We start from the raw sequence: 22167 nt of genomic DNA, 5'->3' as shown, positions 1-22167 counted from the left end.
CGTTCTCTCATTAGTGCACATTAGGAAGGGTAAGGGGATAGAAGTTTGGGGAGTTATTTCGGTTATGGGTACGTGTGTGTGTGTGTGTGTTTATGTTTTGTTATTTTCCTCTTTTTGTAAATATAAATGCACAGTCAATGTTGTGTTTTATGCTGAGATTCTCTGCACCGGAAGCACCAAGGGGTGCGATTGCACCCTAAAAATTAAAAACAAAAATATGTACATTCCGGCCACTAACAAACCAACCGGAAGTAATGCTCTTGTATACACACGCACACACACGCTCATATTAAGCTCGTAATTCTATGCGCTTTCGACCAGGCCGGTTCGCTTGACGGTTTGCGTGCTGTTGCATTGCGCAAACGACACGCAACCACGTTCGGTCGGATGTTCAATCATCCGCTTTTCCTTTTAGTCACGATCGTGCAGCTTCCGGTGGCGCTTCAGATTGGACGAGCAGGAAAACTTCTTCAGACACACGTCGCACGCGTACGGCTTTTCGCCCGTATGCGTGCGGTGGTGCAGCTCGAGGCTGCGCGCATTGTCGAACATCTTCGTGCACGTGCCGCACCGGTACGGATTTTGGTCGCTATGGATACGCTGGTGCGTCTTCAGCGTGCTGGCGTTGTAGAACGATTTCGAGCAGATATCACACTTGTACGGCTTTTCCCCGGTGTGGGCGAGCATGTGCTGCCGCAGGGCGGCCGATTCGCCATAGCTCTTGTGGCACACGTGGCACTCATGCTGCAGCTGCTGCTGTTGCTGTCGATCGGCGGACGCGACGGACGATCCGCGCCGCCCTTCAGCCGATGAGGGCAAACGAATCGGTTTCAAGTTGCGCCCCAACACCGAAGACTGTCCTGCACCGTTCGTGCTGGACGGTGGTGTGTTTCCGTTCAGATTGATGTTAAGGCTTAACCCACATCCGCCACCGCCATCGCTGCCTGGCGGCGGCACGATCGTGTTATTGTTGAGACAGTCGCTCGTATCGAGCAGCGGCGAGGACAGCGGGCTCAACCCACCGGTCGTGCTGTGGCTCACGCTGCTATTGTTACTGCTACTGCTATGGACTAGAATCTGCTGGCGGGCAATCATTTTCGCCACCTGCGTCGGCGTGTACTTCGCCTTCGAGTGGATGTACTCTACGTGCATGTTAAGGTTCTTCGCAAAGTGAAACGTTTTCGGGCAGTAGTGGCACTGGAAGATTCGCTCCTCCTTGTGGCTGGTGATGTGGCGCTTCAGCTGCTCGAGCACGGAAAACTCCAGCGAGCAGTACTCGCACTTCAGCAGCGACCCGTACACTGCCGGATCGGGCGACAGGTACGGGAAGTGGAACGATTCCAGCGACGAGTTGCCGACCGAATCGAGATCGTTCGAGCCGGCCTCATCCCACTCGTCCGGTCCGTCCGGCTCGTTCGGCGCGAACCGTTCGATTTTGTTGTCGTTTCGGTCGACGAGCATCCGCTCGTCGCCCTCGTCGCCCTTTTCGTCCGCCTCTTTGGGATCGATATCGCTCTGCTCGTCCAGCAGCACCTCCGGCTCGAGCTTGATACTCACGTCCTCCTCCTCCTCCTCTTGCTCATCGTCGTCATCGTCGTTGTCGTTCTCTTCCCCGTACGTATCTTCGTCCGCTTCGTCTGGCTGCGTGTGTGCGGCGGCCACCAGCAGTAGCGTCGTGCGCAGGTACTCATCGTTGTGTAGGCACCGCTCGCGGAACTGATGAAAGTTTTCGACCTTCGATTTGCACTCACCACAAATCGCTGACGGAAGGCCCAGCTTTGGTAGTATCTGAAGAATAAAAGGGAGGAAGAAGAAAGGTCATTTCACGAGACTCCAGCATTACTCACGGCGTCCTCTTTCCCACTCTCACCCTAATCGATGTGCAGTCGTAGATTATCGTCTGAAGCGCATCGCTTCCACTATCACCAAAAATAGACTCCAAAGTGTCATCGCCGGACAAACAGAGCCTGCAAATGTTTTCTATTTTTGCACTGCACGCCAACACAGGTGCGATGGTGAGTAGTCCGGTTCGCCGTACGGATAGGGCGCGCGGGATGAAATCGGATCGCCACCGGGGAAATAAATCGGATCGAAAGTCAATTACCCAAGGTGTCGGAGATCGCTCGCATGTCGCTTTTTATCCCCAAAATAGGTATACTCACTGTACTGAACTCATGGCTTGCTGAAGAAACACATCTGCACGGACGGAGGGGGGGGGGGGGGGGGGGCCGGAAAATGAGCGATGTTGAGGGGTTGTGAAAATCTATCCCAGCGAGACAGAACCGTACGAAACACAGGGAAGGTGAGTGTGTGATTTACTACGGATTCGTTGGCAGCTTTAGTGTTGCGATGCCGCTCCGGGTTCTAAATAACGCTGGAAGTTGCTGCTGGCCACGGTCCCCGTGGAGAAAAATCCGATGTTTATCTCCCCCCTCGCGCTCCGTCGTCGTCGGCGACACATTAACACACACGTACAGGGCAAGAAAAAAAACAATTGTATCAGGTGTTTGTTTTTGTTGCTTCTTGTTGGAAAAACCCTGTGACAGCAGCACCTGTCAGTTAGACCAGCACTGGGCGTACCTATTACGGCCGCACGACTAACGGCAAAACGATCGACAAATGTTCGTTAAAAGTTCGATTGGATCGTTCGTTTTGGAGGGGTGATATTGCTTCGTTGCTTTCTTTTAACGAATGAAATTTGGGAGTTTTACACATCGTGTAATTGGTAAGAAGCAAAAACAAAAATAACCGAGACCGGCTGGAATCATTCGGACCCAAGTGCCACAGTGCCTATTAATTAAACTGTTATAAGCTTACTCATAAGTTTGTAATTCAAAACAGCATCGATACTTCTTCGCATAATTTATTTATAAAATTGTCCAAGCCTGTGACAAATAAAAGTAAATGTATAGGTAAACGTTTGCCTTCTAAAAATTCTCTCTTCTACGAATAACTCCAACGATCACGATCACAATTCCAAAAGTAGAAAAAAAATGCAAAGCCCGCTCGCGGTACTCAATGCACGCCGACAAGCGTTAAAAGCGCACCATTTTTTGCACTATGAAAATACTAAACTAAATTAAATAAAAAAAACAACCCCAACTAAATGTGTTTTTAACCTAAGACGGACGAATAAAATTACAAAGAAAAACAGATTGAAAAGCTTAGTCTCATCGTTTGTGTGATGTAAATGTTTGATGCACTTGTGATGATCATTTGCAAAATTGCTTTGTGTTGGTTTGTTGGTTTGTTGGTTTGTTTGCTTGCTTGCTTGCTTGGGTTGGGGTTAGATCGTCTCCGCCCGCGGATCCAACGCGTGTATGGCCTGCGCAAGGGTCGGCCCTCCCTTCACCTTGATACCCTTCTTGCCCATCTCGCTCAGCCGCTCCTCCAGCAGGGTACGGTCGCGGCCCCGCTGCCACCAGAGATGCAGACACGTCTGCAGCAGCGGAATGTACAGCACCAGCAGCTCCGTATCGCACACGTGCTCGTACCGGCGCAGCGCCAGCTCGGCCCACTGTTCCGCGGACGGGTGCGGTATCGGGGAGGTGGTACAGGCGGCCACCAGCCGGCACAGCAGCAGCAGCACACACTTCGATTTGTCCAGAAAGATTTTGTTCAGCAGCCGGAAGCAGTTCTCGAGCAGCGGCACCGCCAGCTCATTGCGCCGCTCGTCCAGCAATTGACACGCGTTGCGCAGCTCGTCGCCCTGCAGAAACTCCAGGAAGTGGGGCGAATCACGCAGCGAAGGCACGGTTACGATATGGTCGAGAAAGCACTCGAACGCGGCACTGCGCTCACCGATCAGCTCGGCGGTAAAGTTGCCCATCAGCACCTTCTTCGGGAAGCAGACCGTCTGCAGCTGGACGGGCTGCTCCTTCCGCAGCCCTTCGTACAGCTTCAGGAAGTGGGTGTAGCGCCGCTCGACGCTGGTAGGGTACGGGTCCCGCCCGGGGCCATCCTTCCGCACGTTTACCTCGTATATGACGTACTTTTTGCCGGCGGCCGCCACCGCCGACACTGACTGTCCATCGCTGGCTGCCGATCCGGTGGGTAGTATGCGTGCGAGCGGAATCTCGAAGCACAGCACCACATCGCCAGCATTCGGCAGCGGTCGTCTAGTGGGCCGTTGCCAAATGTCTGCAAAAGAAACGAAGCGCGTATGAGCAGGGTAGGTGCGTCGCATTGTCGTGCGAGACGTTCAAAAACTGATAAAGCAACAGAGCTACGATAGGGGAAGCACTTGAGTGGGTGAGTCAGCGGTGTGTTCGGTTCGGTTTAATTTGCTATGACTAAGCCACCTGCAACCCGTTCGTGCTGCTCTAACCTTGCAACCGTACGACTGTAGAACTGGAATAGAACGAAAAGAACGCTTTTGCTGTACCTTGCACGGTGCCCTTGGTTTGTTGCTTCATGCTCAACGTACTTTGGTCAAACGCTTCCGTCGCACTGCTATCCAGATCGTCCTCGATGGATTCCGTCCCGTTCTCCATGGCCATTCTACGCCCAACGACCACGGGATGCACTGGATTGGTGGTTTATTCCCAGCAAAGAGGCACAACAGAAGAGAGGGAAAAAATCACACACACGTAAACATAAACAACAATGTGCTTTGCGTTGCAGTGGGAGGAGGGGACGTTTCACTCTATGCTATCGGGGCCATTTATAGACAACGCTTTGCTTCAACACCCACTTGCATCCGATGTGTGTATGCCCGTTCCTGCAGCTTCCCTGCACTATCACAGCTGTTCCACCTCTGTCCGAACTGGGGATCGAACTTGCTTCACGCAATCTATTCTCGCAGGCACTCTGAAAGCAGGAAGTGATGCACGGGTATGCACCACCGATGAAGGTGATTTCGCTTCCCCTGTGTGTGGGTAAATTGAATTAACAACAAAGAAAGTGCCGTATGACATTAGAGTGATTGGGGGGGAGGGAAACCCGCCTTTGTGTGGGTCTTGTTATATTTCTTTTAATTTACTTATTTGTAAAATGAATATGGACACTTGTCTAAACCACAGACTGTAAACATCTAAACGATTACTGTATGGAATATTGCTTAGAAATTGTGTAATCCCTTGTTTATTTTTAATTTCTGATAACGCAGAATGGCTCTGTTTCTGTAGCTCCATCAAGCAACTGTTCTACGGTTTCTACAAAGTTAAGCGATTGTCGCGTGCTACCAGTCCTGAACGTTGTAAGGTTCTGCAAATTATGAAGCAGCTTCGCTAGCGAAACCACGGAATTTGGAGCAACAAGCATTTTTTTAAATAAAATTTTAGTATAATGACCTTTTAAGTAAACTGATAGGTAATACTCTGTATATAGGGAATAATCTGTATAAAATCATATAAACAAAAATACGAGAAAATATTTTTTACACTGTGAAATCGAGAAAGAGTTAATTTATTCAAAATTTAAATTGAAAAAAATAAGAAGCGCTGAACTGAACTGAAAAATGCACTGAATTCTTTAAAAATAACAATTCTAGGAAAATATGCAGCACTGCTAGGAGCAAGGGAACCTTCTAACAAAAGAAATTGCCAAACAAGTTAAGATTGTTGTCGAGTACCACCAGGAACAACCAAATCATGCTCGTTTAATTTATTTTCCTTTTTCCGTTTATTGAAACCGCGACAATCGCGCTACTTTGTAGAAACCGAGCTGTGCTACACGAATAATCCAACCGCTGTCGGTGGCGGCGAATTGCACAACGAGCGAGCAGGATGCAAGATACACCAAGAGAGAGCTGTCAACCAGTCATTGCGGAAAACAAAATACATAATAACACCACACCACGGTATTTCTGTAATTTTTATCAGTTTCGAGTGTTTCCGCTTTGCTTGCCAGGAGCAATTCTGTCCGGTTGCAAAATGTTGTCACGCTGGTCGCGCTTAGTTACTGATAAAAAACTAACCATCCAACTGCTGCGCAGTACGGGTCATGGAACGACACGGAATTACGGCACCGGTAAGATCGATCATTCTCGTTGGAGCTTCCCCCTATGAGGGGAAGGGGATCCGGGTGGGGGGTTCCATTGCATGTGCAATGTTGTGTAAATGAGATGCAGGTTGCAAATTACTCATCCATGTTGCATTCGCATACATTCTTCACACTTTTCTTCTCCTTTTGCTAACGAACAGATAAAAAATTCAGCATCAAAGACGAAGTACTAGATGGCCGGCCGCTCTACTTGGATGCCCAAGCGACCACATCGATGGTAAGTGGGGGAAAGAGGGGCAAGATAATACATCCTAATCACCGACCAACCCGGAAGGAGAATCCACTCGATGACGACACGTTGCACCACTTTGATGGTAGGGTCGTGCCTGCAATCGGTTTAATCGAAATGGTCCCTTATCAGTCAACCATGGCGAGGATTACACAACGTGATTTTGCACACGATTAACTCCAGTGAACGAGATATGCCATCTCCCGTGTCTTATTTTATCTGTTTTTCTCTTTTGTGCAGGATCCGCGCGTCCTCGATGCAATGATGCCGTACTTGACCGCTTACTACGGTAATCCCCACTCGCGAACGCACGCGTACGGCTGGGAGACGGAGGAAGCCGTAGAGAAGGCCCGCGCACAGGTCGCTTCTCTTATTGGGGCCGATCCGAAGGAGGTCGTGTTTACGTCCGGCGCCACAGAATCGAACAACATCTCGGTGAAGGGTATTGGGCGGTTCTATGGCGCGAAGAAAAAGCACATCATCACCACACAGACCGAACACAAGTGCGTGCTGGATTCGTGCCGTGCGCTGGAGGGAGAAGGCTTTCATGTCACTTATCTCCCGGTACAATCGAACGGTCTCATCAGCATGGAAGAGCTGGAGAAAGCAATCACACCGGAAACATCACTCGTGTCCATCATGACGGTCAACAACGAGATTGGCGTGAAGCAACCAATCGCGGAGATCGGGCGCCTGTGCAAGGCGAAGAAGGTGTTTTTCCACACCGATGCCGCGCAAGCCGTGGGCAAGATACCGCTCGACGTGAACAAAATGAACATCGATCTGATGTCCATCTCGGGGCACAAAATTTACGGCCCCAAGGGCATCGGTGCGCTGTATGTGCGGCGCAAGCCGCGCGTTCGCGTCGAAGCGATCCAGAGCGGCGGTGGACAGGAGCGTGGGCTGCGCAGTGGCACCGTACCGACACCGTTGGCTGTCGGGCTGGGTGCCGCTTGCGAGATAGCGGCCCGCGAGATGGCCTACGATCATCGGTGGATGGAGTTTCTGTCCAAGCGGTTGATGGATAAGATATTTGCGGAGCTGCCGCAGGTCATCCGGAACGGCGATCCGGTACAATCGTACCCGGGCTGCATTAATCTGTCGTTCGCGTACGTCGAGGGTGAGTCGCTGCTAATGGCGCTGAAGGATGTGGCTCTTTCCAGCGGGTCCGCGTGTACGTCCGCTTCGCTGGAACCGTCGTACGTGTTGCGTGCGATCGGTACGGATGAGGATTTGGCCCACAGCTCGATACGCTTCGGCATCGGCCGGTTCACGACGATCGAGGAGGTGGACTATACGGCGGAGAAGTGCATCAAGCATGTGACGCGGTTGCGCGAAATGTCTCCACTGTGGGAGATGGTGCAGGAGGGTGTCGATATAAAGAGCATCAAGTGGTCGCAGCATTGAGAGAGAGAGAGTGCATTGTGCAAGCGGTGCAAGCCTCGTGTAGGCGACAGTTGTATCGTTAACGAAACGGTTCGTTTTCTTATCATAGTTTTCGCCGCCCCACAATAATGAGGGACACTGAAGCTTCAATCACATTGTAAATTTATTGTGAAACAAAACTAAATACACTGTATATTTTATGTTACGCCTAGGCCCGTGTCGCATTCTGCTCTTGTTGATACTAAGGTTAATGAATTTTTAACGAATTTATCTTAAAATCCTAAATATTTCCTAAACATCAATGGCACATGATTCTTTAAAGGTTTGTTAATCTCTCTCTCGCTATCTAAGGAATTTTCCTTTTTTTTCTTTGCCTCTTTACTAAAATTCACTAAATGCGCGGTATTAATCGATCTTTTGACACTGTTTTACAACGGTTTTCGTATCTCGTTTGTGATTTTTTTTGTCTGAAGATTTTGTTGTGGATCACTGCGTCGATGGATGTTGCCCACACAAAGGCCGCTTCCAGATACACCGCAAAACCACCGTAACGAAAAAAAATTGATAAATCGAAACGGAATTGCTGTTTGCATGCTTCTGTAGTGCCAAACATCAATTTAATACAAATGAAAAAATGTATCTGAGTTATTACCATCAAAATTGAGATAAACAAAACTCACTTTTTGTTTGTTTTCAATAACAAGCGTTATTTTTCGGTTTTAAATTTTCTTCGTTACGGTCTATCTGGCAGCAGACTTAGATTTGATAGAAGAAATTAGATTACTGGTCTCAAAATCGATTTGGAGTGAGTTTTCCGGGCCAAGGCAGAAAAAATAACGGATCGAAAAAATAGCTATTGTAACAAATAGTACAGATTATCTAACATAAATTTGGCGTAAAGAAGTAAAAGTTTACTAAAATCTATGTTTACGCTTTAAAACAAATAAAAAAGCAATTTCGTTTGGATATTACACGTACAACGAAATTGGTCCTCCAAAAAAAGAAGCGTTACGAAGCATTACGAGACGTTACGAAACATTGCACTTAAAAAACCTGGTGTGTGGAAGCAGTGCTACAAATAAATCGGTAGTTGACCGCCCTAAAACTACCGATTTTCCATTTATCCTACCGAAAATCACAGATATTTGATTTTTCAGTCGTTTAAGCTTAATCTGTGGTGCTTGGGATGCTGTTTCAAGGATTGCTACCCAAGTGCCACAAATCCACTAAACGACCACTAAACGGCTTCTAAACGACTCAAGTTCTCTACCTAAACGTAATATAGAAAGACTTCGTTTAGCAGACGCCAAACGACTCATGCATTCTAAAAATAGCAAAAAAGCTGGTGGCGCTATCTGTTGGTGGGATACCCCAACCAGTTGAGCTTCATCGCTTGGAGGAGAGCTTTCTCATTTCCTCTGTACTGTTGTATGGTTTCGCATTGAAGTTATGCATCGCTAGAACTAGAACGGCGATACGATTGTTTAAATACTAAACTCCAACGGAAACCACCAGCACTGAAGCAAGTGAGATTTGAGCAATGGTCATTGGTGTTGATACCCACGTATCTAACCACACGACCATGTATATAGATTTTTGCTCAGAAAGTTAGAAGGCTATACAGGCGTCCCCCGAGTTACGACCTCCTCGAGTTACGACGATTCGCAGATACGACGATTTTGATTTTGACAGTTAAAAGATGTCATTGACAAGAAATTGATGTATTTTTTTGAATTTCTGGGCTGATAATCGTTATACACACATTTCCAAAGATTCCACAATTACCCTATCTTGAATATCTATATTGTGTACGGCTTTTAAAATATAATTATTACATTATCGAACATTATTTTGAATAAAATACACGATATCATAAATTCCAACTCTTCAAATTCGATTATAAACTTAGTATTCATAGATATTCGACATACGACTTTTTCGACTTACGCCTTGCTTTGGGACATTTTTTCGGTCCCAAATACAGTCGTATCTCGGGGGACACCTGTATAGGTCATAATAAAATGCAACTTGTCGAAACACATTGCAAGAAAAGGATAGCAATATAATGATGAGTTGTAATACGCCATCTATTGATCAAACCAATGAAGCTGTGGAGCTTTCATTTTTTTCTATGGATATTCAATTTTCCAGTCGTTTAAGCTTAATCTGTGGCGCTTGGGATCGGATCCGAAGTCCGTTGTTTTGGGCTGATAATTAAAAATGGCGGGTGGAGCGTTACAACAGAGAGAATGCGCTCTCTTCCCAAGTGCCACAAATCCACTAAACGACCACTAAACGGCTTCTAAACGCCTCAAATTCTCTACCTAAACGGAATATAGAAAGACTTCGTTTAGCAGACGCCAAACGACTCATGCATTCTAAAAATAGCAAAAAAGCTGGTGGCGCTATCTGTTTGTGGGATACCCAACCTGTGGAGCTTCCTCGCTTGGAGGAGAGCTTTCTTTTCTCATTTCCTCTGTACTGTTGTATGGTTTCGCATTGAAGTTATGCATCGCTAGAACTAGAACGGCGATACAATTGTTTAAATACTAAACTCCAACGGATACCACCAGTACTGAAGCAAGTGAGATTTGAGTAATGGTCGTTGGTGTTGATACCCACGTATCTGACCACACGACCATTCATATAGATTTTTGCTCAGAAAGTTAGAAGGCTATATAGGTCATTATAAGATGAAACTTGTCGAAACACATTGCAAGAAAAGGATAGCAATATAATGATGAGTTGTAATACGCCATCTATTGATCAAACCAATGAAGCTGTGAAGCTTTCATTTTTTTCCTATGGATATTCAATTTTCCAGTCGTTTAAGCTTAATCTGTGGCGCTTGGGTTGTTCCTTCTTCTTCTATTTGGCACAACAGCCGCTGCCGGTCAAGGCCTGGCCTGCCCGTACCCACTAGTGAAGTGGGCTTGGCTTTCAGTGACTTATTGCTACCATAGCAGGATAGTCAGTCCTACCTATGGGGGATCGGTCTATTCGGGGCTTGAGCCCATGATGGGCATGTTATTAAGTCGTTCGAGTAGCCACTGTACCACCAGACCGGCGCTCTCTTGCATGCCTTTAAAATACACGAGGCGTTCTCGCTGTAAAGAACGCTCGCTCGCGCTGTTTCATCATACCCCTTCCTTCCCGTTTCTTTCGGCTTGCGCTGCGCTGAGCTGGTACCCCCTCCCACTTGATTCCAGCGAATTGCGCTGCGCTGGACTGACACCCCCTCCCACCCAAGCGCCACAGATTAAGCTTAAACGACTGGAAAATTGAATATCCATATAAAAAAATGAAAGCTCCACAGGCTCCATGGCGTATTACAACTCATCATTATATTGCTATCCTGTTCTTGCAATGTGTTTCGACAAGTTTCATCTTATCATGACCTATATAGCCTTATCACTTTCTGAGCAAAAATCTATATGAATGGTCGTGCGGTCAGATACGTGGGTATCAACACCAACGACCATTACTCAAATCTCACTTGCTTCAGAGCTGGCAGTTTCCATTGGAATTTAGTATTTAAACAATCATATCGCCGTTCTAGTTCTAGCGATGCATAACTTCAATGCGAAACCATACAACAGTACAGAGGAAATGAGAAAGCTCTCCACCAAGCGATGAAGCTCAACTGGTTAGGGTATCCCACCAACAGAGAGCGCCACCAGCTTTTTTGCTATTTTTAGAATGAATGAGTCGTTTGCCGTCTGCTAAACGAAGTCTTTCTATATTCCGTTTAGGTAGAGAACTTGAGTCGTTTTGAAGCCGTTTAGTGGTCGTTTAGTGGATTTGTGGCACTTGGGCACTTGTTTCTTTCGTAGCACGCTGTGCGCTTCCCTTCATTCGGACTTGGTGCACCCGAATCAAAACAAAAACTTGAACACATTAAAGTTGGTTTATATTTTATCACTTTTATTGCAAATAAAGGGGCATTTTCGCACATAGCTTCACACAATCTTGCCACAAAATCACACACATTATTTATATTAAAAAAATCATCTTATTTAAAAAACCGTCTAACTGCATGAATACCGTTGTTGCTGTTCAATGCAGTAAACAAATATTGAAATAAAGCAGCGCAAATCACACATTTAAGATAAATGGTGAAAGAAAAGCGCAGCTTCATTTCAATGTGCACAACACTTCAACACTTAGCGAAACTTCGATCGTCCGGGACTTAGGCTAACACGCGCGCGGCCTTTCACGGCGAACGCTTGAGCTGAACTGACGAATTCGTGTGGTGGCAAGAAAGGGAGCGCACAGAGGAACACTCGCTGCACTAGTGCGAGCGAGACACCGATAGCCGCATGCCGCTGCGAGAAAACCAAACTGAGCGCGCAGGCTGAAAGTGAACGCACACATTCACAAATGTGTAACTGTGTGAGTGCAAAAACTGTGTAGAAACCAAAACACGCTCGCTCCTCTGCGTAATTCCGCGTATTTCTAACCGTCTCCCCCTGCTTCTTCATGCCCCTCGCCTGAAAGTCGTACACTTTTTCACTCTCTTTGCTAGCGGGATAATCATTTAAATAATTGATAAAATTTAAATGGTTGCGTTCTCAACAGTGCTCCTGCCGAAATCTGCCAATATAATCTGGCCACACTGGCTCGCAGGGCAAAAGCTCGCTCGAAAGGTCAATAACCGTCGCAAAACGTCAAAAACGACCGTCGCCAGCGCCTCGAAATCGTTGCGAGTTTCGCTCGCTGGCGACGTCGCTTTGCAGTACATGCGACGTCGGTTTTGACGTTTTGCGACGGTTTTGCGACGGTGGCCGCCAAAAAGCTCGCCTTGCCCTGTGAGCAAAGTGACCAGAAATACTGATGTATTCCTATATCTAGGATTTGAAGGAAAAATCTCAATTTTTTAATCATTGAACTATGAAACTCAGCCAAACAATTAAATCAATCTAAATAATCCAGCGAAAATCTAATGACGTACGATTAAATCGTATCCAATGGAGCACTGCTGCGGTCCTCAGCGGTCACGTGGAGCCCCGAGAAAAAGAACTTGCCACCACTGAGAAAAAAATGTGCATCTTAGTCCTTCTTTGGCTTAGAATTCCCAGTACAATTTTCACATCGACACTTCAGAAAGACCTTCATTTGTGTAACCGCTGAACCAAATCTAATCCATATTCCAGATAAAGGTTGCATAATCTCGTGAGATGGAACTTTGATTTTGCGCATTAGTACCCAACCCCCCCCCCCCCTATCCAACTTAACACTTCTTTCGCTTTTACTTTTTTTTAACTCAGTTAAGTTTCGAGTTTTAACCTACCGAAAACTACCGATAAAATTTTGATGCGCCTACCGAAAACCGCCAAAATAATCTGGCCACACTGAGTAGATTGCAGTCTGCTCGTCTCTGCATGAGAAAACCTGACCATTCTCGGTTTGTTGATAATTTTTCTCGCATTCGTACTGCATTCGTTGTTTATTAAATATGTCCAAAAACACAGATCGACGTAAATCTTACTCTTCCGAAGATAGCAGCGATGAAGAGCGCCACCGTGACCTGAAGGAGCGTGACGAGTTTTCCAAGCGACTGAAGCAACGCGACGAACGCAATACGCGCAATGTAGCGGCATCGTCTGAAAAGCGCGGTGCCGATGCCGCCAAACGCCTCCGGCTCGAAACGGCCGACCGGGAAAAGCTGCTGCCGGAGCTACGCAAACAGTCCCGCCGGCAGTACCTCGAAAAGCGCAAAGAGGACAAGGTAGCCGAGCTCGAGGCGGACATCCGGGACGATGAGTACCTATTTCCGGAGGCCGAAATTACGGAGCGCGAACGGCGCGACCGGGAACACAAGAAGCATCTGCTGCAAATCGCCAAAGACCATGAGAAGGCCCGAGAGTTGGAGCGCGTGCAGCGCTACCGCATGCCGAAGGATGTTAAGAAGGGCGAGATGGAGGAGTACGTCGAGGTGGACGAGCGGGAACGTATGCCCCACTCGGAGCAGAAAAAGTGGGAAGCGGAACAGCTCGCGTCGGCCGTGTACGGGTTCGGCTCGAAGGATGCGAAGGAAAGGGCCGCCCAGCAGCAGGAGTACGAGCTGCTGCTCGACGAGCAGATCGACTTTGTGGAGGCACTGCAGATGGCCGGTACGAAGAAGAAGGACGACAAGCCGGAGCTGACCGAGGCACAGCGGAAAAAGATGACCATAGAGGAAACGCAAAAGTCGCTACCTATTTACCCGTTCAAGGAGGATCTGATTGCCGCCATTCAAGCACACAACATTCTCATTATTGAAGGTGAAACGGGCTCGGGAAAGACGACCCAGATCCCCCAGTACCTGTACGAGGCCGGATTTACGAACGAAGGAAAGAAGATTGGCTGTACGCAACCGCGGCGTGTTGCTGCCATGTCCGTGGCGGCACGCGTTGCCGAGGAGATGGCCGTGAAGCTCGGTAACGAGGTCGGGTACAGCATCCGTTTCGAGGACTGTACGTCGGAACGGACCGTTATTAAGTACATGACGGACGGTACGCTACATCGTGAGTTTCTGTCCGAGCCCGATCTGGCCTCTTATGCGGTGATGATAATCGATGAGGCGCACGAGCGCACGCTGCATACGGATATTCTGTTCGGTTTGGTGAAGGATATTGCCAGATTTAGGAAGGATTTAAAGCTGCTCATTTCTAGTGCCACGCTCGATGCGGAAAAGTTTTCGGACTTTTTCGATAAAGCTCCCATTTTTCGAATCCCTGGACGACGTTATCCGGTAGGTGGTATTTTTGAAGAAACATTCTTTTCGATGATTAGCATCTTTCTTCCTTGGTAGTTACTAACATAATTGCATTTCATTCACAGGTGGACATATTCTACACGAAAGCACCCGAAGCGGATTACATCGATGCTTGCGTGGTTTCCGTGTTACAGATACACGCCACCCAACCGTTGGGTGACATCTTAGTCTTTCTAACCGGTAAGTTCATACTCGATCGCAACGAACATTATTACTTTATAGCGATAGAACATTATTTTTATCATTTTTTGTTTGTTTGCAGGACAGGAAGAAATTGAAGCCTGCCAAGAAATGCTGCAAGATCGTGTGAAACGTCTGGGATCGAAACTGAAAGAGCTGCTTATATTACCAATTTACGCTAATTTACCCTCCGATATGCAGGCGAAGATATTTGAACCGACGCCACCGAACGCACGCAAAGTGATTCTCGCTACTAACATTGCTGAAACGTCCCTAACAATCGACAATATCATCTATGTTATCGATCCAGGGTTTGCAAAGCAGAACAATTTTAATTCGCGAACCGGCATGGAAACACTGCTTGTCGTTCCAATTTCGAAAGCGTCTGCCAATCAGCGGGCAGGTCGCGCCGGGCGAGTGGCTCCTGGCAAATGTTTCCGGCTGTACACGGCCTGGGCTTACAATAATGAGCTTGAAGATAATACCGTGCCGGAAATTCAGCGTATCAATTTGGGTAACGCAGTGCTGATGCTTAAGACGCTTGGAATACATGATTTGTTACACTTTGATTTTCTCGATCCTCCACCGCATCAAACGTTAATCCTTGCGTTGGAACAGCTGTACGCGCTCGGTGCACTGAACCACCATGGCGAGCTGACGAAGTTGGGCCGTCGTATGGCCGAATTCCCCGTCGACCCAATGATGGCTAAAATGTTGCTGGCAAGTGAGAAGTATAAATGCTCGGAAGAGATCGTCTCGATCGCAGCCATGCTGTCGGTCAATGGTGCCATATTTTACCGCCCGAAAGACAAAATCATTCACGCTGATACGGCACGCAAGAACTTTAATCACAGACACGGGGACCATCTGAGCCTTATGCAGGTGTACAATCAATGGGTCGAGTCCGACTACAGCACGCAATGGTGTTATGAAAATTTCATCCAGTATCGTTCAATGAAGCGTGCGCGTGATGTGCGCGAACAGCTCGTGGGGCTTATGCAGCGGGTAGAAATTGAGATGGTGTCCGGAGAGTCTGACACGACGAACGTACGGAAGGCGATTACTGCTGGCTACTTTTATCACGTGGCGCGGCTTTCCAAGTCGGGAAATTATAAAACAGTCAAACATAACCAAGACGTTATGATTCATCCAAATTCGGCTCTTTTTGAAGATTTGCCACGCTGGCTGCTGTACCATGAGCTGGTGTTTACAACAAAAGAGTTTATGCGTTCCGTTATAGAAATAGAGAGCAAATGGTTGTTAGAGGTGGCACCGCATTACTACAAGCCGAAGGAATTAGAAGATCCGACTAACAAGAAAATGCCCAAAACTGTTGGTCGGGCGGAGATGACTGCGAATTCGTGAGCATGTAGTGATGTTGCTGGATTGAACAATGCCGCGTTATGAATTTGTTAAATTTATGTATGCAAACGCAGGAAATGTGATAAATCAAAGCATCAGCTCAGCTTAGTTTTGACCAGGATCCACTCTAATGATGTGTGCTTCAGAATACACGACCGGCTCTGGTGCTGGCTCTGAACTAACGGCTCCGAAGCTTGCATCCACAGGGGTCCAAACTATTTGCATCTATTTTCTCACGAGTATGGAATGTACACCCGTTGTGCAATGAACAAATTTACACCTCATTGATTGCTTTTTTCATTGATGGTATGCTCTACTTTTGGTATGAGGATACAACACATTCTTTTTGCTTTGGAATCAATGGTATAATTGCATTTTAAAATTTGAAGCACATGAACTTAAGGGAATTGGATTCTTAGCACACTTTTTAGAGAAATCCAATAAGAATATACAATGAGCCATGTCAACACATGGTTACAGTGGGTCAACAACTGGATCTAACAAAAAATAGGATGGCTTGCGCTCGTTAGTAGCCATTTACACTGTAATGTACAATGTAAAGTACATTAAATTGAATTGATGTGTCCGGGCACAAAAAAAGGAAAAATCGCGCTATTGGTTGGACATTTATAGTATATGACATCTATCCTGTTATGTGAATACAGCAACAAGTAACAGCAACAGATAAAACCAAGCTCATTAGCGACTTAGGCAGATTTAGATCGAAAACAGTTGTTTTGTCAAATAAGCATAATATGGGAAAGAAGAAAAAATCACCGCTCGACAATCATTATCCCATTTATCATCACATATTACCATGTAACTATCCCACTATCATCCCATCTAATATTATTCATTTGAGAAGTAACAGTAGCACTTTAAGCTATTGTTGTACTTTCGTCTGTGATATAGTGAATATTAAAGGAAATAAAGAATATCTTAATTCAGAAGTAATTATGTGCTTACGAACACGATTCCGGGAAAGAGTCCCAGAGATCATCTTCCCGTTCTAAAGCTAATTTTCATATTGATATCTCCTCAGTTGTGAATTAAATCTCATTCAACCTTTCTGCTGGAAGCGTTCCGAACCTCTACTCATGTTTATCCGACTCTGCCTCTTTCTGGATGACGATCTGGGCCTCGAAAGTAATCTGGGAGAGCTCAGTATTGATGTCTCTTTAGTTTCATGAATGCAAGGTAGTCGCGTCTGGAATAACCTGGGACACATCCAACGCAAGAAGCATAAATCTGTATCCTTGTCTGCAGCATCATTATCCTGCTGCACAAACGATACGCATTCAACTATTCTCCCTGTCTCCTGCTTCAGCAATGGAAGAAAGTATCCCGAGAGTGCCAAAGATTTATTTTTTGTTATCACTTTTGCTTGGACCTAGCACTCTACAACTTGCTTTTACTTACTTAAATGAGATAAATTTAGTATGAAAAATCATGAAAAGTATCATTAGTATGCAATAATGAAAATGAATTAAATATGAATAACGTCATAATAAATAATTAAATAAATAAATAAATAAATACATGAATAACTAATTAAAATTCCCTTAATTTAAAGTAACAATCAATGCAGCAAAGTATATAGGGTAACAAATGCTACTGGTAAAAACATAAATAACCCGTTCTGCACGTGCAAGTTTTCTGGGCTCGTTCCAAACTCCAAACAGTACCCACATACAATGGTCGGCAGTAGAATAGCGAGCAATCAGTGTAGTCATCCTCCGCCCCCCAAAAATCCTCGTCACTCAACTGTATTTCCTCGCCCCACACAGTGGGCCAACTAACATGCTGGTCTAATCCACTCAACGTCCAAACTACTCACCCCGTTTCGAGAGGATAACGATGGCGGTGGTGATGATTCAACTCGTATTCATCAATCTTTATCACTGTTACGTCTTCGCCCATCGGCCACACAACGGTCCTGTTTCAACGACCGACCTACCCGTTGCGATAAAAATCCCATTCAATGTTAAAAGCGTACACCGAGAACGCATCAGTAAAACCCCACACCCCAACCGCACTCAAATCTTACCATTCCTAGCACACACATTCAACAAGTGGGAAGTGCGCAAGGATACGGATGGAGTCTTCTGGGCCCACGCTTCGCTACCGTCGGCTTGCTGTCGCTCTACAAAAGAAAAGAAGATGAGTAAACACAATTTTCTCTCCCTAGAGTGGAAACGAGCTTCCGGCGAAACGGGACAGCCCTTTGGATTCGACCGTTTTTGCCCTTGTATCTCGGTGCTTTGGTTGCATTTGAAATCGTAGTACTCTGACAATTTCTTGGAGGAATCACGGGTGCTTGCCACTAAGAGTTCTTAGTGTGTTTCTCTACTCGTTGCTTTTGTGGACATTCATACAATACCATGCCACTTACTCATTTTCCCTTTTTCCGAACCTGGTTCTACTCTTGCTTTTGCCGCCCAGACCCACCGTACGTGGGGTGGCTGTCTTTTACACAGACTTTTGCAACCCTCATTTCCGTTTCTTCTGATTCGTTCGGCAGCATGCGCAGGCAGTATATGCGGGACGGAATGATGGCATTGACAATTGGCTAAATTAAGCATTTTGATAGCGCCATTCTTTTCTACTCACGACTTTAGCGGCACGTTTCCTTCCGACGACGCTTTAATGCAGCACGTGAACATTTCTTGGATCGATACATCACGTTTTGGCGCAGATCACGAACACCTGAACTTTGCACCGAAAGGAAGGAATGGAAGGCGTTTGACTTTCGTATCCTCGAACATGAACTCTTAACCTAGAGGGCAGGTGCATAACCTTGCGCTCCGTTTTGAGCTCTTGCTGATTGACAAGACACCACCGCACCGCACCTCTCGTTCCATCGTAGCAGGCCGACTTCTTAGTCAGATTTGCATTGAAAACTATGAAGAGATCTTTAGCATGGCACAAAGTAGCCACCGCGCGGGTAGGATTAAAGCATTCAAGTGGAGTTTAACTCGTTGACACTCTTGCGTAGTTGTACGAATTCATTGGAACTATCTGGAAACAGAAATCCGAATGGAAGCGGTATCAAACCACGAGGCGTACATACGCTGCTCGTGGACTTTCCGGTTTGTTTGCCTGGCGCTCCCGTTAATCATCCATCTGCAGGCAACGAGCCCGCTAGACTACGTGCACGGGAAGGCAAGTTCCGTTGCCATGGAGCCCGATATTGCTTCCGCCATATTCGTCATCAGCGCCAGCCTAGCGATAAGCCGCGTCCTCGCAAAGGCCATACCTTTCTACACGGACGAACAGCAGCGGGACGAGGAAGAAGATGCGGAACGGACGAGAAAGCCAACATTAAAGGTTGAAACCATGATGATTTGTCTGATAATGGTAAGGATGCATTTGCCGTTGGGAGGTGGCTGTATCCGCTTTAAGTGATGCGGTCCCCAGTGAGTTGTGGAGCAATCTGGCGATAGAATCGTAATGCTCAATAATCTTTCCATCTTGAACATCATTTCTCCTCACCCTATCGGGGGACTTGTCTTTTGCAGGTTCTTGGTAATATAGTGTTTTGTGACTTTGCACTGCGCTTAGTGTGGATCCCGGTACAGTACCTGTTGTGGTGGATCTGCAAGCATAAACTTTTGGTAAGTTTCACTTTTCAAGAATTAATTTACTTACATATTTACAAAGTTCCGGTGCCAAATGCATCTTAACGAGGCCGCATTAGAGCGTAAGAAATGTAGCCCATTTCTTGGCGAATTAGAGTAATTAAGATCCACTTTGCACCATCATTGACACCAGTCTCGCTTTACTTCCCTTTCTGACGCCAATGCTCGTAGTAGGCTAGTCAATATTTTCATTAACTTCATTTACGCTTTTACACGAAGCCGGTAGACGTGCAACGGTGACATGAATATATTTTTTTTGTAAGTTTCCGAAATTTGTTCTACCCATTTATACTTACCTTTTCCATAATTTTCCTGTTTTTTCAGACACTGGTGGTGAAGACAGTTTTATTTTTTGTTAAAGATTTTACAGCCTTCCGTCCGTACTATTTGAAGGCGTTGGCTAATTCGAGCTCTAGAAGAGGATTCCAGTTTCTACGTCTTGTGACCGCTCTGAAAATTCTTCACTCGGTTGTGGCACGGCTAGAAGAATATCCGAAGCAGATCGCACTCCGCGACAGGTAGGTGAGACCAAATGTATTTTAACAAACATAAGTTTCCATTCAATGTCATAAGTCTACCATACAATATTTCACCTTTTACAGAAGTTATCCTCCAGCTCCATCCGTCGTTGCCGAACCGGAAGGCACGGAGGAAGCAAATGTTTCTGAAAAAGTAATTCACGAACCAAGTTCGGCATCCTAAATGACTTCCCTGAAGTCGCTCATTCTTGCGCTGGCGGTTCATTTGGGGTACAAAATTCCAGTGTTCGTATGGTGTAAGCCGCCGTGGACGTGCAAGTCGACCTACTGCCGAGTTCGGAGACTTTTAATCGTATCTTCGAGCATCATATGGCTTTCGAAGTTGACGATCTTTTCGGCCAAATATCGGCGTCAGCTTCCGACGTACGTCCAGGTTGTAGTCGAAACCTTGCTAAACTTGGCCATTATTGAAGGCGCTCAAGTCCTGGTCTGGTGCGCTCTGGAGCATCACATCTCGAAAGCTATATCGGCCCTGCAAACTGCCAACATCTATCAGGATGCGGGTGGAGACATCCTGATGGAGGTGCTGCTCACCGTCCTAGCTTTCGCGACCGCGTTCTTTAGCACCACCGGGACGGGTTATTGGTCGCAAACGGTGCGCTGGACGGGTCGGAAGTGGAATACCTTCCAGTCGACAATTTTTGACCCCAAACAGGATCTCACGGGACACTTCGACAACTCGTTAGCGCTAGGGATGGCACAGGAGCTTATGCTAGCTCAAAATGAAGAAGGAACCGTTCCGCCGAAAAGAAGTAGAAATCGAAGGACTAGATCTGTGTCGCGATTACGTCCAAGACGCACCATTCGTACGAGATCAATGTCGAGAGTGGCCAGATAAGGGATTGAATGATGCTTTTGTTTCCAAATAAATAAACCGCTTCAGTTTGTTTCAGCCTTATATGTATTATAATCGAACTTATCCCAAAAGTAATGGTGTTTAATGGTCCATCGTAATCATATTCTACCCACACTGAATCTCTACCGTGCTAAATCGCCAAACCCCGTCTACCACTGCAACCAGGCGTACCCATTCTCCATCCAATCTCTTAAATCACGTGACGATAAAACCTTTCCACGCCGCTTACCGGCCAGCAGTGCATGTATGCTTATGCTGTGCCGTTACGAGCACACTTGACTCCGATTTTCCGACTGCGACGACGTCGGGGTCGAAATCCTACCTCATTTCCACCTCATTCATATGTATGGGGCGCCCCCGGCATGTTAACCCGCATCACGACGAGTGGAAAGTGTTTCGGTACCTGCCGTCAGTCGGCCATTGTGTTTCACGACCCATCTCCACCCACCCCGTACACTTCGAAAAGCTTAAGCATACGTGCTGAACTTGTTGAAACTGAATGAACGAATGAAGGACGAAGTCATCGTTTCGGTTCTGCTCATGGCACCCTCTGGCTGCTGTTGGAAGCTCTCGTGCCCTCGATCTAGAACCACCATTACCCGTCTGTCTAGCGTTGCTGCGAGTCAGTGGGGAGCACGCGCTAACTTTGTATTTGAGCCCTTTTCGGCACTCTGTAAATAGATAAACCATTCCATTTTTACTTCATTGTTTTTGAACCACGTTGGTTGGATTAGAATCGCCCAAATCACTTATGAGCTGGCAATCTGAGGATTAGTGCATTTCAAGGATGTAGGAGCAGACTTGTCTGGGGATACCTAATGACCGACGTGTTGGTTTCTTGACTGGACTGGCCTATTTGTAAACAGAACATTTGTTATTGAGACCGCTCCACAGTTTTTAACAAGATAGCACATACTTTAACAAGATATCGCTCATGAGTTCAAGCCCCTGTATAGACCGTGAGACCTGGCGGATACTCAATAAGTTACTGATAGTCGTCTAGCCCATTGGTAGTGGTACAGGCGCTAGGCCTTGATAAAGAAGACGAACAGGTTATCCAGATTTAGCTCTCTTATCAAACACAATCAGTGTTCCTACAAGGTAGGCATTCTTAGAAAATCCATGCCCTAATGCAAATAGGTTAGTTTATTCTGTCATCTACCTTCCAAGGTGAGCAAATATTAAGAAAAATATGTTCTAATGGTGCCACCCGAAAG

The 22167-nt window shown here is 46.4% G+C and overlaps 5 protein-coding genes across 8 annotated transcripts; 3 read left to right on the top strand and 2 right to left on the bottom strand.

Annotated features, from left to right (window-relative positions):
- Positions 1 to 103: 103 nt before the first annotated feature.
- LOC121598123 (zinc finger protein 2 homolog) lies at positions 104 to 2526 on the bottom strand. Its single transcript, XM_041924716.1, has 3 exons — positions 2163 to 2526; positions 1871 to 1991; positions 104 to 1788 (listed from the first exon to the last, which is right to left on the bottom strand). The coding sequence occupies exons 1-3, from the start codon at positions 2174 to 2176 to the stop codon at positions 412 to 414; spliced, it is 1512 nt and encodes a 503-aa protein (XP_041780650.1). The 5' UTR covers positions 2177 to 2526; the 3' UTR covers positions 104 to 411.
- Positions 2527 to 2853: 327 nt separating this feature from the next.
- Positions 2854 to 5120, bottom strand: LOC121597465 (sorting nexin-21). 4 transcript variants are annotated; one of them, XM_041923239.1, is made up of 4 exons: positions 4982 to 5120; positions 4694 to 4867; positions 4385 to 4525; positions 2854 to 4140 (listed from the first exon to the last, which is right to left on the bottom strand). In XM_041923239.1, coding segments are annotated over exons 2-4 (996 nt in total). In that variant the 5' UTR covers positions 4695 to 4867; positions 4982 to 5120; the 3' UTR covers positions 2854 to 3286. The 4 variants fall into 4 exon arrangements, with proteins under 4 accessions (XP_041779173.1, XP_041779172.1, XP_041779175.1 ...); XM_041923238.1 differs by having other exon boundaries at positions 4694 to 5120; XM_041923241.1 differs by having other exon boundaries at positions 4427 to 4525; positions 4694 to 5120.
- Positions 5121 to 5719: 599 nt separating this feature from the next.
- LOC121597207 (cysteine desulfurase, mitochondrial-like) lies at positions 5720 to 7830 on the top strand. The gene is made up of 3 exons (XM_041922803.1): positions 5720 to 5970; positions 6144 to 6220; positions 6473 to 7830. The coding sequence occupies exons 1-3, from the start codon at positions 5727 to 5729 to the stop codon at positions 7637 to 7639; spliced, it is 1488 nt and encodes a 495-aa protein (XP_041778737.1). The 5' UTR covers positions 5720 to 5726; the 3' UTR covers positions 7640 to 7830.
- A 5164-nt stretch (positions 7831 to 12994) lies between these two features.
- LOC121597264 (pre-mRNA-splicing factor ATP-dependent RNA helicase DHX16) lies at positions 12995 to 17341 on the top strand. Its single transcript, XM_041922899.1, has 3 exons — positions 12995 to 14351; positions 14441 to 14555; positions 14638 to 17341. The coding sequence occupies exons 1-3, from the start codon at positions 13074 to 13076 to the stop codon at positions 15918 to 15920; spliced, it is 2676 nt and encodes an 891-aa protein (XP_041778833.1). The 5' UTR covers positions 12995 to 13073; the 3' UTR covers positions 15921 to 17341.
- A 1459-nt stretch (positions 17342 to 18800) lies between these two features.
- LOC121597769 lies at positions 18801 to 20986 on the top strand. Its single transcript, XM_041923881.1, has 4 exons — positions 18801 to 19274; positions 19436 to 19531; positions 19880 to 20073; positions 20158 to 20986. The coding sequence occupies exons 1-4, from the start codon at positions 18954 to 18956 to the stop codon at positions 20255 to 20257; spliced, it is 711 nt and encodes a 236-aa protein (XP_041779815.1). The 5' UTR covers positions 18801 to 18953; the 3' UTR covers positions 20258 to 20986.
- Positions 20987 to 22167: the final 1181 nt, after the last annotated feature.

The sequence above is a fragment of the Anopheles merus genome, chromosome 3R (genome assembly GCF_017562075.2).
Source record: "Anopheles merus strain MAF chromosome 3R, AmerM5.1, whole genome shotgun sequence".
NCBI lineage: Eukaryota > Metazoa > Arthropoda > Insecta > Diptera > Culicidae > Anopheles > Anopheles merus.
This window is presented reverse-complemented; position numbering and strand designations above follow the sequence as displayed.